Source organism: Bos indicus x Bos taurus, chromosome 26, assembly GCF_003369695.1.
Source record: "Bos indicus x Bos taurus breed Angus x Brahman F1 hybrid chromosome 26, Bos_hybrid_MaternalHap_v2.0, whole genome shotgun sequence".
NCBI lineage: Eukaryota > Metazoa > Chordata > Mammalia > Artiodactyla > Bovidae > Bos > Bos indicus x Bos taurus.
In genome coordinates, this window is record NC_040101.1 from 41,079,696 (window position 1) to 41,098,940 (window position 19,245).

The 19,245-nt window shown below is 39.2% G+C and overlaps 1 protein-coding gene and 1 pseudogene across 1 annotated transcript; both read right to left on the reverse strand.

Moving 5' to 3' along the window:
* Window positions 1-4,349: 4,349 nt before the first annotated feature.
* On the reverse strand, window positions 4,350-15,803 carry LOC113884596 (annotated as a pseudogene).
* A 2,090-nt stretch (window positions 15,804-17,893) lies between these two features.
* LOC113884338 (replication protein A 32 kDa subunit-like) lies at window positions 17,894-18,999 on the reverse strand. Its single transcript, XM_027528870.1, has 2 exons — window positions 18,265-18,999; window positions 17,894-18,159 (listed from the first exon to the last, which is right to left on the reverse strand). Exons 1-2 carry the CDS (start codon window positions 18,997-18,999, stop codon window positions 18,061-18,063), a joined length of 834 nt encoding a protein of 277 aa, XP_027384671.1. The 3' UTR covers window positions 17,894-18,060.
* Window positions 19,000-19,245: the final 246 nt, after the last annotated feature.

Sequence of the window (19,245 nt, forward strand, 5' to 3'; positions counted from 1 at the left end):
CGGAGTACAGCTCCAGCAGCCAGGGATTCAACCTGAAGAGATAAATGGTGTCGGCGAGTAATGAGACAGCCTCTCAGTTTTCTTGGACTGCCTATTTATTTCAAGTTTAAGATTCTCTTTTATACTTTTACAAAAACATTAGGTCAGAGGTTTGACATTTTCAGTTCCCCCTCTCCCAGATTTATTATCTTCATAAATCACTGTTGCTCTTCAAACAGAGTTCCTGCTTCAGGGATTCTCTCTGAATCAGCTTTACCATCTATTATCTACTTCCTCTAATGTGTCCTATAGTTAACTTGTGATTACATTGTAACTCATGCTACATTCCTCAGTTTACTACTTATCTTCCTAAATCCTGTTTGCCCCTAACATCCTGAGCTCACTATCTCTTAAAAAAGCTTCTAGCTATAGTGTCTCTAAAAATTTCTAACTTCTATAAGCTATAGTAAAATATGCTAACTTTACAACATTCCTTAAGTCTTTAACTTCTATTTTAATTATTTATAAGCCCTAAATTCGGTAAACGCCTTTGCCGTAAACATTCTCCTCACAAATAGGCTTCAGATAGCAATCCCTCCCATGGTCTCAAGCTACGGCCTATGTGCTCATCCTGGAACACTCTTTTGTAAAAGTCCTTGAACAAACGTCAATGATTAACTTTATGAATTATTTTCTGAGCACATCTGCAGAAGGCTTTGTGCCTTCTCATGCTCCCCTCAAGAACAATAAGCACCTTAATATTCCTTTTCAGTCAACTCAGCTGAGGAAAGGAAAAGACAAGTCAGAATTACAAGGCCTAACTCCTTCATCCCAGGACCGTGCCTGCGGAATGAGGAGAGGGGTCTGGGGCCATGCCTCCATTTTCTCAGTAATGCCTAATGCAGCTCCCTACAGTGAACAGCTGAATTGCTTTCCTTATGAGCACAGAAAAGGATGTCTGCTCTTGTCATTTATATTCAACATTGTTCTTGCAATTTTATTGTGCAATAAGGCACACACAAAAATTAAATTAAAATGTTATTGAACTAAAGACAAAAGCTGTCTTAATTCTCAGAAAACATAATTTTAGAAAAAGCTCCATGAATCTACAGAAAGCAATTAGAACAGGTTTTTTGGATCTAATATTGGTATAGAAAAATCAACTTTGTTCTATATAGTAGCAAATGTCAGAAATCAACTTTTTTTTTTTAATCTGGGAGAAAATAAAGTAACCATAAACAAATTCAAAGAGATATTATTTTCATGAATTGGTGGATTGGAAGTCCTAACAAGTTTTGTTTCATTTTCTTATGTTTGCTTAACAGAAATTGGCAACTAATTTTAAAGTTTAGTGTAAGGACCTGTAATTGGAAAATAATTTTGTAAAAGAAGAACAAATGTGAAGTGTAAAAAATTCCTGGATTCCAGAATTACTATAAAAGATTTTCATGAGGATGACATGCCTATTCAACAACACTGCTGCTGCTGCTGCTAAGTCGCTTCAGTCGTGTCCGATTCTGTGCGACCCCATAGACGGCAGCCCACCAGGCTCCCCCGTCCCTAGGATTCTCCAGGCAAGAACACTGGAGTGGGTTGCCATTCCCTTCCCAATGCATGAAAGTGAAAACTGAAAGTTAAGTCGCTAAGTGGTGTCCGACTCGTAGCAACCCCATGCACTGCAGCCTACCAGGCTCCTCTGTCCATGGAATTTTCCAGGCAAGAGTACTGGAGTGGGTTGCCCTTGCCTTCTCTGATTCAACAACACTAGTGGGATAAATAAGTTAGAAATAAGATTAAGAAAGTAATTGCTTCTGTTTTAATGACATGCCTAACCCCACACTGATAGTTAACACATTATATAAAAGAAAACATAGCAAATATGTACAAAGTTACTTATATTTTAATGATATGTGTGTGTATAGCTGAAAATATAATAGAAAAAGTTGTAAGCTCTGAGGAAAGGGAATTTATGGAAGCAAGTACACAGTTGGAAAATGCTCAATCATTATTCAATAGATTAACACAAATTAAAACCATGATAAGAAACAACTCTGCACCCATTACAAAGACTAAAATTTTGAAAACTTAAGTTGTTTCCATGAAGTCAAATATACACTGACCAAATGGCTGTTGTTATTACCATGACAGTAGGATTTCCAGTAATTTTATTTATCTTTCATTATGATAATTTCTACAATATTCTTGCACTAAATATACAAGTAAAATAATGCCTACAAGTAAATATAATGGAGATAGAACTTAGAGTAGATAGAAGAAGTTCAGTTCAGTTCAGTCGCTCAGTCATGTCCAACTCTTTGCAACCCCATGAATTGCAGCATGCCGGGCCTCCCTGTCTATGACCAACTCCCGGAGTACACCCAAACTCATGTGCATCAAGTCAGTGATGCCATCCAGCCATCTCATCCTCTGTCGTCCCCTTCTTCTCCTGCCCCCAATCCCTCCCAGCATCCAGGTCTTTTCCAATGAGTCAATTTTTCACATGAGGTGGCCAAAGTACTGGAGTTTCAGCCTCAGCATCAGTCCTTCGAATGAACATCCAGGACTGGTCTCCTTTAGGAAGGACTGGTTGGATCTCCTTGCAGTCCAAGGGACTCTCAAGAGTCTTCTCCTACACCACAGTTCAAAAGCATCAATTCTTTGGTGCTCAGCTTTCTTCACAGTCCAACTCTCACATCCATGCATGACTGCTGGAAAAACCATAGCCTTGACTAGATGGACCTTTGTTGGCAAAGTAATATCTCTGCTTTTTAATATGCTATCCAGGTTGGTCATAACTTTCCTTCCAAGGAGTAAGCGACCCAGATAATCACAATGGTGTCATCACTCACCTAGAACCAAACATCCTGGAATGTGAAGTCAAGTGGTCCTTAGAAAGCATCACTATGAACAAAGCTAGTGGAGGTGATGGAATTCCAGTGGAGCTATTCCAAATCCTGAAAGATGATGCTGTGAAAGTGCTGCACTCAATATGCCAGCAAATTTGGAAAACTCAGCAGTGGCCACAGGACTGGAAAAGGTCAGTTTTCATTCCAATCCCAAAGAAAGGCAATGCCAAAGAATGCTCAAACTACCGCACAATTGCACTCATCTCACACACTAGTAAAGTAATGCTCAAAATTCTCCAAGCCAGGCTTCAGCAATACATGAACCGTGAACTTCCAGATGTTCAAGCTGGTTTTAGAAAACGCAGAGGAAGCAGAGATCAAATTGCCAACATCCGCTGAATCATGGAAAAAGCAAGAGAGTTCCAGAAAAGCATCTATTTCTGCTTTATTGACTATGCTAAAGCCTTTGACTGTGTGGATCACAATAAACTGTGGAAAATTCTGAAAGATGGGAATACCAGGCCACCTGACCTGCCTTTTGAGAAATCTATATGCAGGTCAAGAAGCAACAGTTAGAACTGGACATGGAACCGCAGACTGGTTCCAAATAGGAAAAGGAGTATGTCAAGGCTGTATATTGTCACCCTGCTTATTTAACTTCTATGCAGAGTATATCATGAGAAACGCTGGACTGGAAGAAACACAAGCTGGAATCACGATTGCCGGGAGAAATATCAATAACCTCAGATATGCAGATGACATCACCCTTATGGCAGAAAGTGAAGAGGAACTCAAAAGCCTCTTGATGAAAGTGCAAGAGGAGAGTGAAAACGTTGGCTTAAAGCTCAACATTCAGAAAACTAAGATCATGGCATTTTGTCCCATCGCTTCATGGGAAATAGATGGGGAAACAGTGGAAACAGTGTCAGACTTATTTTTGGGCTCCAAAATCACTGCAGATGGTGATTACATCCATAAAATCAAAAGACGCTTACTCCTTGGAAGGAAAGTTATGACCAACCTAGATAGAGGCACGGTGGCAGCAAACAGAAAGGAAGTTGAAAGGGGAAAAAAACCCATTCAACCTTATGAAATTTCAGTGTGTAAAATTAAAAGGCAATTACATGATAGTAAAACTTGAAGGGGCTTTCCTGGTGGCTCAGACAGTAAAGAAACTGCCTGCAGTGCAGGAGACTGGAGTTCAATCCCTGGGTGGGGAGGATCCCCTGGAGAAAGGAATGGCTACCTACTCCAGTAATCTTGCTTGGATAATTCCATGGACAGTGGAGCCTGGCGGGCTATACAGTCCATGGGTAGCAAAGAGTCAGACATGACTGAGCACTAACACAGACACACACAAAACTTAAAAGAGAAATACAGATTACGGATATGCATATGAAAAAAAGGACTAATAATGATTTCAAAAGATTGATGATAAATATAAGGAAAAAGGTAAAATACACCGGGTGATGCGAGGCTAAGAACAATGCAGAATGCATCATCAAATTCCGGAGAATGCTGCATTACATATCCAAGTCAGTGAGGAAAATGGAACTTTTTAATCCAGCAGGAGCCTATGTAAGCATCTCTCTTCTTCAGTATTATTCACATTTCCTGATTTTGAAAACTATAAGCATATACTATAATGAATCACAAACCTTAATTGTGTGTTGGTTTGGTGAAAGTAAGAGGATGCTTTAAAATTGTGTTTTTAATAGAAGTAGCTGGAGCCAGTGCAAAATAAATTTTAATCTTTTCAGCCAGTTGTGGATTTATTGAAAATGCTCCAAAAGCTGAAAGTAAACAAGAAAATAGACTAGTTTACTTGAGTTCTGTCTTGCCTCAACTTGTCATTGTTACTTGGCTAGTTTACCTATGATTACATAATAGGGTTGCTATCTTTACCATATATTCCAAAGTGGTCTCTAAAGGTTTTCTCTACAATTTACTCTGCACACTAACACAAGATTAATTTCTTGGAATTCCATTTTGTTTGTCTTTTTCCCCATCTGCCTGTGGTTGCTAATTCCATTATTTAATATTCAGTGACACCTGTTGTTTTATTTCATTAGTAAAAAATCTGGGTAAAATGAACCATTTCTCCTCCCATTGAAGAATTTCCCTTAGGCTTTCAGGATTATTTTTTTAATTTCACTTGGTTTTATTTTATATTGTAGTATAGTTGATTTATAATGTGTTAGTTTCAGGTGTATAGCAAAGTGATTAAGTGTTTTATATATATTCTTTCTCAGATTCTTTTCCCATATAGGTTATTATAAAGTATTGATCTGAGTTCCCTGCACTTTATAGTAGGTTCTTTTTGACTTTCTATTTTGTACATAATAATATGTATATGTTAATCCCAGCCTTCCTATTTATCATTCCCCCTTCACTTTTCTGCTTTGGTAATCATAAGTTTGATTTCAGAGTCTGTGAGTCCGTTTCTACTTGGTAAATAAGTTCATTTGCATTTTTTTTAGATTCCATGTATAAGTGATATCATATCATATTTGTCTTTATCTGACATCTCACTCAGTATGATAATCTCTAGGTCTCTCTATTTCATTCTTTTCAATGGCTAAGTAATATTCCATTGTAAATATGTATCACAACTTCTATATCCATTCATCTGAGATGGACATACAGGTTACTTCCATATCTTGGGTATTGTAAATAGTGCTGCAAGGAACATTGGAGTCCATGTATCTTTTTTAATTATAGTGTTGTTTTTTTCTTTATAAATGCCCAGGAGTAGAAGTGCAAGGTCACAGGATAGTTTCCTCTCTGGGCTGTTTCACCTGCTTTTGACTCCACTGATTACTTTAAATGTGGTTTACACTTACTGAGGGCCTACATATATCCTCTACTCTTTTGGCCTCTTCTCTGAAAGAGAGGCTGGGCCATCTTTCTTTCAAAAGACCATCCATATTCAAGGTGCAGTTCAACATTCTTTCTTTTTATCACAAAATCTTCCCTAATAACTGTGATCAAAGGAAATGTTTCCTTCCATGGCCACACGATTACTTTCAAGGCACAGATGCTTTTGCCTTCACAGGTCCCTTTCTCCCCACTTCCACCCCAAATCTATGTAAAAACCATATTTTGTGACTGTGTTGACATAAACATGAACATAATCCAAATGAGTTATATTCCTTTACTCTTTTGATTTTGAAAGTAATTAAATATTTTGAGGTGCCCCTAAAGTATCATGAACCCTAGGAGCCTGGCCTCCTATGCTGGGTTATTTAACTCTCTCCTTTATGCTCTCCTCATTCTGGTTCACTTGACTGACTATAAGCCTGCTGAAAGCATCATCCCTTTTGCAGCAATTCTCCATAGTGGTGATTTGTCCCCAAGGGTCATCTGGAGACATTTTGGTTATCATAACTGCAAGGACAGAAGGGGGCAATGCAAGTATCCTACTATGCACAGGGAAGCCCCAACCCTGACCCCCAGCAAAATACCAGTAGTGATGAGGGAGACAAACCTTGCCTTATTAGATTGTGAGCTTTGAGGAAATGAGATTTTTTAATGTATACATTGCAAATAACAAATACATTGCAAATAACAGCCAACAAAGTATATTTCAAATAGTAGACACACTGCACATTTAAAGAATGAATACTTGAAGTAATTAGAAATGTTTTACTGTCCAACTGAAAAGTTTTGAAGCATCTGGTCTTTCAGGATGTGAATTAATATGCCTCATAGTACCCTAGATGGGATCCCAGGCAAAGCGCAAACAAAATTCACTGGGCAGCAGAATGTCACTGATCAAAGAAACCAAACCAACCAAACTTCAGACTTTTTCTTAAGAGTATCAACACATCAACTTTCTGTTAAGAAAACACTGTAAGGGCTTCCCTGGTGGCTCAGCAGTGAGGAATCCACCTGTCAATGCAGGAGACACAGGTTTGATCCCTGATCAGGAAGATCCCACATGCCAGGGCAACTAAGCCTGTGTGCCACAACTACTGAGTCTGTGCCTTAGAGCCCAGGAGTCACAGCTACGGAGCACATGCTGCAGCTTCTGAAGCCCACATGCCCTAGATCCTGTGCTCTGCAGCATCAGAAGCCACCACAGTGAGAAGCTCACACACCCCAACTGGAGAGTAGCTCTCACTTCACAACTAAAGAAAATCCCGTGCGGCAACAGAGACCCAGCACATCCATAAATACATAAACAAAAAAATTTTTTTAAAAAAGAGAGCACTAAGGGAAAAAAACAATTTAAAACACACATGCCAAGTCTTCAGTCTTGGCAATTCCAGTTGTAGAGAATCTTAGGTAATTCTAACACATATATCTTGTTTAGAATGTGTGGTATGGTTGGAAAGATCACATTAATAGATGATCATATCCATTAATCATTTTTAAAGGATCATATACCTATATGCCATAATAAAACAATACTCACTGGCTTTTAATATTGTTCCTTTTTAGTTTGTCTGTATGTTCTAAATAATTGTAATGAGTAAGTATACTTTCTAAAATAAATTCTTTTTATTTTTTTATTTTTTTATTTTTTTTTCTCTAATTTTATTTTATTTTTAAACTTTACATAATTGTATTAGTTTTGCCAAATATCAAAATGAATCTGCCACAGGTATACATGTGCTCCCCATCCCGAACCCTCCTCCCTCCTCCCTCCCCATACCATCCCTCTGGGCCGTCCCAGTGCACCAGCCCCAAGAAAAGTTTTCTGTTATTTTAAAAATAAAAACTATAGCAAAATCACATTTCATTATTCCTTTGCATACCAGTAAGTGCTCCTTGGGAATGGCCCACATAATAAATTTGCTTTTGTCCTGTTTTCTTCACAATATAATCAATGGTGGCTGTAAGATCACATTTTAACATTTTATCAAATTGCATGAAACAAAATGAATAAAACTTGTTTTAAGTCTTTATTATAATAAGAAAGTTATCTTCATATCTTAAATTATGGACTTAAAAAGCCCTCTGTAGGGACACCTGGATCATAAGAACTAACATTGATTCCACACTTCCTATTTGTTAGTTACTAACTTGTTACCTTCTAAGCACCACTTCTTTCCATGCTCACAAAATACCTTTGACCTAAGTGTATAACGATGGACATTCTAGAACAGAGGAAACAGGAAATGTGTCTGTGAGCATAACCAATAGGTGACAGACTAAATTACAGAGTGCTCTTGTTCTAGAGCCCAACTTCTAAGATATAGCATTTTATGGCTTTCCCATAAGAGAAGTATGAGAAATATACTATTTAAAAATACGTAGTAGACAAAATCATTGTCAAGTGAGTGATAGGAAAGCTAAAATATGCAATATGGTATAATCATTTCCAGATATACAGAAGTAAAAGTAGAAAGTCAAATTATTTTTGGCAACTGATGAGAGTTGATGCTATTATATTATTTGACTTTTCTGTGATAAAACCCTGGAGGAGAAAATGGCAGCACACTCAAGTATTCTTGCCTGAATAATTCATGGACAGAGAAGTCTGGTGGGGAAGAGTCCATGGGGTTACAAAGAGTCAGACACAACTTAGGGCCTGAGCATGCATGCACACGGTGGCAAAAAGTAACCATGTACACATTTATCCTTGCCTTTTCCTCTCTTCTCTACATTTCTCTGAAAAGAATAAAGCAAAAAAGTAGTGGTGGGTTCGCAAAGTGATGAACATTTGGGAAACTGCAGTTGTTGTTGTTCAGTGGGTCAGTTATGTCCGACTCTTTGCAACCCCGTGGACTGCAGCAAGCCAGGCCTCCCTGCCCTTCACCATCTCCCAGAGCTTGCTCAAACTCATGTCCATTGAGTCAGTAATGCCATCCAACCATCTTGTCCTCTTTCATCCCCTTCTCTTCCTGCCTTCAATCTTTCCCAGCATCAGGGTCTTTTCCAATGAGTCAGTTCTTTGATCAGGTGGCCAGAGTATTGGAGTTTCAGCTTCAGCATCAGTCCTTCCAATGAATATTAGGATTGATTTTCTTTAGGACTGACTGGTTTGATCTTCTTGCAGAACAAGGGGCTCTCAGAAGTCTTCTACAACACCACAGTTCAAAAGCATCAGTTCTTTGCCTCTCACCCTTCTTTATGGTCTAACTCTCACATCCATACATGACTAATGGAAAAACCATAGCTTTGACTATATTGGCCTTTGACTATATGGACAATATGGACCTATTTCGGCAAAGTGATATCTCTGCTTTTTAATACACTGTCTAGATTTGTCATAGCTTTTTTTCCACAGAGAAAGTGTCTTTTAATATCATGGCTTCAGTCACCATCTATAGTGATTTTGGAGCCCCAGAAAATAAAGACTTTCACTGTTTCCATTGCTTCCCCATGAAGCGATGGGACCAGATGCCAAAACTTTGCGTTTTGAATGTTGAGTTTTAAGCCAGCTCTCTTTCACTTTCATCAAGAGGCTCTGTAATTCCTCTTCAGTTTCTGCCATGAAGGTGGTGTCACCTGCATATCTGAGGTTATTGATATTTCTCCCAGCAATCTTGATTCAAGCTTGTGCTTCACCCAGCCCAGCATTTTGCATGATGTACTCTACAAATAAGTTAAACAAGCAGGGGGACGATATACAGCCTTGACCTACTCCTTTCACAATTTTGAACCAGTCTGTTGTTCCATGTCCAGTTCTAACTGTTGCTTCTTGACCTGCATACAGATTTCTCAGGAGGCAGGTAAGGTGGTCTGGTATTCCCAGCTCTTCAAGAATTTTCTACAGTTTGTTATTATTCATACAGTTAAAGGCTTTAACGTAGTCAATGAAGCAGATGTTTTTCTGGAATTCTCTTGCTTTTTCTATGATCCAACAGATGTTGGCAATTTGATCTCTGGTTCCTCTGCCGTTTCTAAATCCAGCTTAAAAATCTGGAAGTTCTCAGTTCACATACTGTTGAAGCCTGGCTTGGAGAATTTTGAGCATTACTTTGCTAGTCTGTGAGATGAGTGCATTTGTGCAGTAGTTTGAACATTCTTTGGCATTGCCTTTCTTTGGGGTTGGAATGAAAACTGACCTTTTCCAGTCCTGTGGCCACTGCTGAGTTTTCCAAATTTGCTGGCATATTGAGTGCAACACTTTTACAGCATCATCTTTCAGGATTTGAAATAATTCAGCTGGAATTCCATCACCTCCACTAGCTTTGTTCATAGTGATGCTTCCTTAGGTCTACTTGACTTTGCAGTCCAGGATGTCTAGCTCTAGGGGAGTGATCACACCATAGTGGTTATCTGGGTCATTAAGATTTTCTTGTATTCTTGCCACCACTTTTTAATATCTTCTGCTTCTGTTAGGTCCATACTGTTTCTGTTCTTAATTGTGCCCATATTTGCTTGAAGTGTTCCCTTGGTATCTCTAATTTTCTTGAAGAGATCTCTAAGTCTTTCCCATTCTTTTTTTCCCTCTATTTCTTTGCATTGATCACTTAAGAAGTCTTTCTTATTTCGCCTTGCTATTCTCTGGAACTCTGTATTCAGATGGGTATATCTTTCCTTTTCTCCTTTGCCTTTCACTTCTCTTCTTTCCTCAATTATTTGTAAGTCCTCCTCAGACAACTTTTTACATTTCTTTTTCTTGGGGATGGTTTTGATCACCACTTCCTATAAAATGTTAGGAACCTCTGTTCATAGTTCTTCAGGTACTCTGTCTATCAGATCTAATCCCTTGATTCTATTTGTCATTTATACTGTATAATCATAAGAGATTTGATTTAGGTCATACCTGAATGGTCTAGTGGTTTTCTCTACTTTCTTCAATTTAAGTTTGAATTTGGCAATAAGGAGTTTATGATCTGAGCCACAGTCAGCTCCTGGTCTTGTTTTTGCTGACTGTATAGAGCTTCTCCATCTTCAGCTGCAAAGAATAGAGTCAATCTGATTTCAGTATTGACCATCTGGTGATGTTCACGTGTAGAATTGCCTCTTGTGTTGTTAAAAGAGGGTGTTTGCTATAACCAATGCATTCTCTTGGCAAAACTCTGTTAGTGTTTGCCCTGCTTAATTTTGTACTCCAAGGCCAAACTTGCCTGTTATTCCAGGTATTTCTTGACTTCCTGCTTTTGCATTCCAGTCCCCTATGATGAAAAGGACAGATTTTTTGGAGCGAAGCTGGGGAATTCTTTACAATCTGGGGAATAATAGGAAATGACGTCTTTTGGACATATTTTCATTTTAATTCTTGTTGCTTAGTCTCTAAGTTGTGTCAGGCTCTTTTGCAACCCCATGGGCCTTCCAGAGTCCTCTCTCTATTGGATTTCCCAGGCAAGAACACTGGAGTGGGTTGCTATTTCCTTTTCCAGGGGATCTTCCTCATCCAGGGATTGAACCCAGGTCTCCTGCATTGGCAGGTGGATTCTTTACCACAGAGCCCTCAGGAAATTCTTAGGCTCAGTTATAACCATACAAATTAAAATCTAGAATAACTTTTACATATAAACCTTTAAAATATTTAAAAATATTATTCAAGCTACATATGTTAATGAAATACCTTCATTCCATTGAAATACCTTCCAAGTTCTATAAAATTATATCAATATTACTAATTTAAAAACACATTTAACACATTTTTATGTCAAAATAAAACAAACAGACTTTTTTCCCCTACCTGCAAGCCCAGAATTCTTTAGAATCTGGATCTAGGTATAAGTGTTTCCTGGACCAGGTAGTCCTCTGTTGTTCCCCATCCACACATCATAACCAGCATCTGCCAGGGAAGCCTAGGCTATTGCTTGGAAGATTGGCAGTCACAAGCACGCCACGGTGTAGGAACACAACTGGCTTTTGGACTGAAAAGAAAGCATTGAAAATATTTGATAGCAGAAAAATATATCTGAAAGTATAACAAAGGTCTTCAGGTCACTTTAATATAGTTAGGACTGATTGGATTGTATCCAAAAGAAATGTGCTAACAATTCATATTTATTTTATTCCAGCATCGAATAGTGAAGGAAATGGCAACCCACTCCAGTATTCTTGCCTGGGAAATCCCATGGACAGAGGGGCCTGGTGGGCTATAATTCATGGGCTCACAAAGACTCAGACACAACTGAGCACATACACACACACACACACACACACACACACACCCCCCAAATGCTGATATTTTCCCTTAATCTTCAGAGCAAAAGAACTGCTACATCATCTATGGGGTCCCGTGTCCTCTTCTTATCCTACTTCCTGGAGCACACTTTTCCTTAGTTACTGATTTTAATTTCTAGGGCTTACAATTTATATTATATACATATATATATATATATATATATAGAGAGAGAGAGAGAGAGAGAGAGAGAGAGTTTACACTTAATGAAAAAATTAAAGAGAAATCTCCAGAAACAGGAATGCTTTGGGTCTTTAAAATCTCATGTGCAGATAATCAAAGAAAAAAAAAAAGATACCCTTCTAAGCTTGAATAATGCTTGCTGTAAGCACTTAAGGCAGAAAAGAGGAGTGAACCAGAACTAAGCTATTACACCAGGAAGAGCAATGATAATCCACACTTGGGTAAACCGAAGAATATCAGAGAAAAACTGGTTGAAAATTCTGGGTGGGGCTTCTATTCAGAGGCTCTGAATCTCCACCTGGTTCACCAAATCAAATTCATGGGTCAGGGTGTGCTCCACTTTGTTATAGAAGCCAATGTAAATCAAGTGTCATTCAGACCCTCAGCATAATAGTCAAGAAGGTTCGATGTTTTTTATGAGTAAATTAATCTCACGTTCTGTGATTAGAATATATCTGACTGGATTGTATTTGATTCAAAATTTGAGACACTCATCTTTTTCCATCACATAAATCCTACCTAAATAATTAGCACCATTCTTCCCATTAGGAATCCAGTTGAGCTGAAGGATGTAAGCATCTGCAATGATAACTTCACACTCTTCACTTGGGTAACCCCAGTAGGAAATTATCTGACTCTAAATGGAGAAAAGACAGACCGTTTAGTTTTATGAGTTTACTTGGCCAATTTTATGATTCTTAAAGTAGAATTTCTTATTGGTAGGTTAACGTATACTATGTAAGGAGAACTTTCAGATTTTATCATAAAAGAAATTTTAAAAGAATGAATGAAAGTAATAGTGACAGTCTTTGGAGGTGTTTTCTTAATTAGTGAAAGTAATAACTTACAACATCCATATTGGCCTCAGGATTATTAGGTTTTTTCCCAAGGAAAACAAAGTGCTATTCCAAACACATGGAGGACAGACACTGTTTTAAGTAACCACCACATTTTCAACCTACTAAGGAAAAAAATATTAGCATGACGCAGTAAATGTTTCAATATAAAGTCAGGGTTCTTGTGCTGCCTTGCTATTTACTTCACAGAGTTTTTGCTTGTTAGCATATCCTCTGGTTCTTGTTTCACTGCCTTGCCTATTAGATGCTTTTATAACACGTCTGTTTTTCTGGTTATTTTCTTTCAGTTGTGTGCATGATATTTCCTCAGAGGACCTTGTATCTATCAACCTGTAGATATGATTTCAGAGCTACTGTTTACTATTTGTTATAGGCTGAACTGTGTTTCTGCACCACACTCCCTGAAAAAGGGTTTAACTCCTAACACTCAATACCCTAGAATGTTTTTGCATATGTATATAAGGTTATTGCAGATGTAATTATTCAAGTTAAGGTAATACTGGAGAAGGGTGAGCCTCAGATCCTAAAAGACCAGTCTTTATAAGATTACCACATGAAGACAAGGCCATGCAGGGAGAATGCCATGTGATAGAGAAGACATAGGTGGGAGATACATAGCTGTAGGTCAATTAATGGTAAAGACTGTTAGCAAACCACCAGAATCTCGGAAGAGGCAATAAAGGATTCTTTCGCTACAAGTTTCAGAGGGAGTATAGTTCTGCAAAGACCTTGATTTCAGACTTCTAACTTCCAGAACTGTGAGATAATAATTTTCTATTATTTTAAGCTACCTACTTTGTGCTATTTTGTTATAACAGTCCTAGGAAAATGAAAAACCATCTGTCAGAGAAGGGAAAGAGTTTTAATACCTGGACTGATCTTTGTTGAACTTATGAATAAAACAAGGCGATCCCTGATTCAGTGTCTGTTTTGTATGTGAGAACTCACATTAATCCCCTCAAAAAGGCAGACCAAATGTTACTCAAACACTGCCAAAACAAATAAATTTTTGTATTTTTGCTTTAAAATATCTGGATTCAGAATGACCTATTAAATGTTTCACTCACTGTAATACACATGATGCATGCTACTGTAAAGACCTACAGCAGTTCTTCACCTGTCTCTAACGGTTTCCCTAAAGGACACCTGCACCAACAAGCATAACCACACTCTCCCCCACACCCTGAAATGCTCCAGTGTCCATTCACAGCCGAGTAATTTTCCAAAGTTTTAGAAATTTAGTTTCCTGCTCCACAGTCTTCTACTCTAAACCTGGCCTATTTTTTCACCAGGGAAAAAGTTTAGCCTGAGGGATGCATGAAGGAATGGCATGTTTTCTGCCTTTGAGGTGCATATAATCTAGTGGTAGTTCAGCAGTTCCAAGTCTCTCTACTCGCTCTCTTACCTGTAATGTCCATGCATTTCTCAGTCCCTTCTACTTCTGGTCGACTCAGGGCCTACATGTTTGCTCTTAAAATCCCATAGGTGAACTGAAACTTCAGACTTATTCAAAAAGAAGAATGACTAGGTAACAAGGTAGATATAGAGCATCCTGCTCAGTCCTTGGTTCTAATAAGTATTTGCTGTTAAATAAATAAAAATTAATCATATTATTAGGAGTACTCTTCAAATCCAATGTCTTGTTGTAATAGCACTATACTTTTGAAAGAACAGTTAAAATTAAATGAAAAAATAAATGATACCACTGTTCCTAAAAGCTACCGATGGTCCCTTATGTTTTCCTCAACAGTATAATAAAATTCTTTCTCACTCTCTGTACAAACCTCCTCAAAGGCTCCTTAGGCCTTGTCTTAAAGTACTAAAAATTAGTGTTTGCTGTTTAGGCCAAAGACTGTAAAGATCTCAACTCAAAGCCCCCAGATTTTGAGTAGAGGTAGCCTGAGAGAGAAGGCTGAAGGGAAATTAACATTTAGGGGTGAGAGGGAGAGAGTAAAAGAGGATGACCTCCATAGCCTACCAGGATTGGTGCCTGTGAGGGACCTAATCTGGTCAAGTTCCAACCTGGCCTCTTTTGATAACTATAAACACCAGAAACATTCCTTGCATCTTATTGGAATTAGCGAAATAAATGAATTTTTCAGAAGACTCCACATCCATTTGCTAATACATACTGAATATGTTTTCAAACACCTTCTGTCTTCTCATAGATATTTTGCTAGAGGGCCACTCTCCCCTTACAGACTTCAGAATAAGCCAGATTTCATTTTAAGTTAGAAACTAGAAGCTAGAGCAAGTGGCAAGGCAGCCTGCTCCTGTTACACATTTAGAGCACTGCTTAGTCTTTCCTTTTTCAAATTCTCTGAAATCAAGTCCCTAGAGAAGTAGAAAAGAGGAACGAAACTTTTTCATAAAAGGTTTATATGTATATAATCAAGGCTGAAAATTTTAATAGAGAATTATATTTTACCTAAAATAGAACTAAACTTCACAATTAATTAATTTTTAAAGTACAATAAATAAACTTTACCGTGCCAGAGAGTCATACTTACTGTCACCAAATGTGGATGCTTTCTGCTTCCTGGATAAGTGAAAAATTTAATTATTTTTTCCCTTCTCTGTATTTATATATCTGCGTATTTTGGATGACCTTTCCTAAGAATGTTCAGTGGTTACATTTCAGGTAAGTTCTTATATTTGCCAAATTGCAAGTCAAATACTGTATTAACAGTAAATTCACAAAAGGATCTGGCTCCAAAACCATCCTCCTTGATCTATTAGCTAGTCAAACTCTGCTTTTTTGTATCTTTATTCTCTGAGTATTCCAGACTCTGGGCTTCCCTGGTAGCTCAGATGGTAAGAAATCACCTGCGATGAAGGAGACCTGGATTGGATCCCTGGGTAGGGAAGATCCCCTGGAAAAGGAAATGACTTCCCACTCTAGTTTTCTTGTCAGGAGAATCCCATGGTCAGAGGAGCCAGGAGAGCTGAAGTCCATGGGTTCGCAAAACGTCAGACAGGACTGAGGAACTGGAAAAAAAAAAAAATCCAGACTCTAGCTATCAAGTCTTTCACCAGGACTTGGGTAGGAGCATTTAGCTCATAAAGATGTCCATTTATCTTAAAACAGCCAGTAAGGCCTACTGGTATAGTTTTGAAAATTCTGGGCAAAACAGTTTTTACCAGAGTTTTTGAGAGTTGTTGTATCTAGAGTTATTTATAAAATGACATATCAAATCTAGCATATACTGACAAAATGAAGTTTTATATATCTATTGAAATTTTATTTTATTGTGCTAAGAACACATAACATGAGTTCTACCCTCTTAAAATTTTAAATGTATGACAAAGTATAGTGGCAGCCCCAACAAAGTTCTTAACCACTCCAATGTGCCTAAACTCATGGGGACTTTGGTTTTTTGTTTTCCTCCAGTGGTATGCTGAAATCTCCCTTCCAGATGGCTGGTTTTCTACAAAGTCTGGAGGTATCTGCCCAAGATGACATTCCCAGGTTTTCCCCAACCTCAGCTTAGAGAGACCCTGGCAGATTTGCTGGCTTCTGCTAATTCTGGAGCCCCTATGGAGGTATGCCTGCCATACCGCCATACCAGATACACAGGGAATGAGGTTTCCCCTGGGTCCCTTGGGCTAGATTCCACAACCCTCAAAGAAATATTTTGTTTGTGCCTGGTTGCCCCACTCCAGTACTCTTGCCTGGAAAATCCCATGGATGGAGGAGCCTGGTGGGCTGCAGTCCATGGGGTCGTTAAGAGTTGGACATGACTGAGCGACTTAACTTTCACTTTTCACTTTCATGCATTGGAGAAGGAAATGGCAACCCACTCCAGTGTTCTTGCCTAGAGAATCCCAGGGACGGGGGAGCCTGGTGGGCTACCGTCTATGGGGTCGCACAGAGTCGGACACGACTGAAGCGACTTAGCAGCAGCAGCAGCAGCCAATGTTTAGTTGTCAAAACGGAGTACAAAAAAGCATATCTTTCGCCACCTTGATGCTGACATCATTTCAGTATTTTATAAAGTCAATTTTCCTCAAGTTTTTCTATATGTTGAATATAACTGCAGAAAAATTTCAGCAGACATTTTGCTCAAAATTTTCCAAGCCAGGCTTCAACAGTACGTGAACCGTGAACTTCCTGATGTTCAAGCTGGATTTAGAAAAGGCAGAGGAACCAGAGATCAAATGGCCAACATCTGTTGGATCATCAAAAAGTAAGAGAGTTCCAGAAAAACATCTACTTCTGCTTTATGGACTATGTCAAAGTCTTTGACTGTGTGGATCACCACAAACTGTGGAAAATTCTTAAAGAGATGGGAATACCAGACCACCTGACCTGCTTCCTGAGAAATCTGTATGCAGGTCCGGAAGCAACAGTTAGAACTGAACATGGAACAACAGACCAGTTCCATTTAGGGAAAGGGGTACATCAAGTCTGTATATTGTTACCTGCTTATGTACTAATATGCAGAGTACATCATGAGAAATGCTGGGCTGGATGAAGCACAAACTGGAATCAAGATTGCCAGGAGAAATATCAATAACCTCAGATATGCAGATGACAGCACCCTTATGGCAGAAAGTGAAGAAGAACTAAAGAGCTTCTTAATGAAAGTGAAAGAAGAGAGTGAAAAAGTTGCCCTAAAGCTCAACATTCAGAAAACTAAGATCATGGCATCTGGTCCCATCAATTCATGGCAAATAGAAGGGGAAACAGTGGAAATAGTGACAGACTTTATTTTCACAGAACACAGAAGTCGCTCAGTTGTGTCCGACTCTTTGCGACCCCATGGATTGTAGCCCACCAGGCTCCTCGGTCCATGGGATTCTCCAGGCATGATTACTGGAGTGGGTTGCCTTTTCCTTCTCCAGGGGGATCTTCCTGAGCCAAGGATTGAACCCGGGTCTCCCGCATTGTAGGCAGACGCTTTACCGTCTGAGCTACCAGGGAAGTCCATCAAAAACACAGAAGAGTATTAGTAAGTTTCAAAAGGATGTCAGTTGAGATCTTTTACAGATGAAATCTACTTCCTAGAAGTCAACTCGCCAATTATATGCACAGCTGGAGACAAGAGGCTGCAAAAAAAGGTCCAACTGGAAAATATCTCGGGTACCCAATTAGATCCAGTTATTCTGCGTCTGTGGATTTAAAATGATCATCATCCACGGTGGAATAGATGTGTCCCTCGTTGCTTAGAAAATCCACAGCTAGAGAGCGAAAGTTGCGCTGGGCTCGGCGCCGGGGGGCCTGAAGCGGCTCTGCGCTCCGCCCGCCAGGGCCGCCTCAGCCCCATAATATTTAAAAAAAAAAAAAGAAAGAAAGAAAATCCACAGCTAGCTTGATTGAGGCTACAGGCATGTGTTGGAGTTGGTTCTTGAGATCCTGAAAGTTCAATCCTTCAGGTCTTGGGCAAGCTTTGATCAAATTCAGCACCTGGTTCTGGGCCACAGTGAGGCCATTTGCTGGTATGAAGTTATTCCCACTGAAGTTCCCAGCTTCACCCATTCCTGGTTTGCTGATAGGCGCTCTCCCTGCTGAAGGCTGGCTGTTCGACTTGCTCAGCATCATGTGTGCATTGACTACTTCCAGAATATGTGTGGTGAACTCATTCATATCCTCCAGGGGCATGATCTTAAAGGCTACCAGGCTTTTCTTGTTCTGGAAAGATCTCAGATGACCAGCCACTTTCACATATGTTTCTGGAGGGACCACAGTGTTTTCACTGCTGGCATCATCTGTGTCAACCCACTGGAGAACATCCATGGGTACAGTTGTCATGTCATCTATCTTGTAAACGATGTTGGTTTCAGCCTTCTCTGCATTTCTGATAATCCCCACAATAGTGACCCGTGAAATCTCAACATTTCCAATTCTGAATATTTCATCAACCAGAGTAGCAGAAAGCAGCTGAGATATGGTACAGGGTACAATGTGCTGAGCTTGAGCTCTGGATTTCTTTTTGGCCTGGGAAGCTGTTGGAGATCCAAAGCCCCCAGGGAACTGTGTGTAGCCGCCGGCTCCCCCAAAAGAGGAGGTGCTATAGCTTTCACATCCACTATTCCACATCTTCGACACGATTCCCTCAGGAGAGAGTTCCAGAAGGTTCCCGCTGGAGGGTTCGCCGAACCCCTTCAAGACTTTATTTTGGGGGGCTCCAAAATCACTGCAGATGGTGACTGTACCCATGAAATTAAAAGATGATTGCTCCTTGGAAGAAAACTCATGACCAACCTAGACAGCATATTAAAAAGCATTACTTTACCAACAAAGGTCCATCTAGTCAAAACTATAGTTTTTCCACTAGTCATATAT

Coding starts and splice junctions, on each gene's coding strand:
- LOC113884338 (XM_027528870.1), bottom strand. CDS start 18,999: ATGTGGAATAGTGGATGTGAAAGCTATAGCACCTCCTCTTTTGGGGGA. Junction 18,160..18,264: donor TAGCCTCAATCAAGCTAGCT/GTGGATTTTCTT, acceptor CGCCGAGCCCAG/CGCAACTTTCGCTCTCTAGC.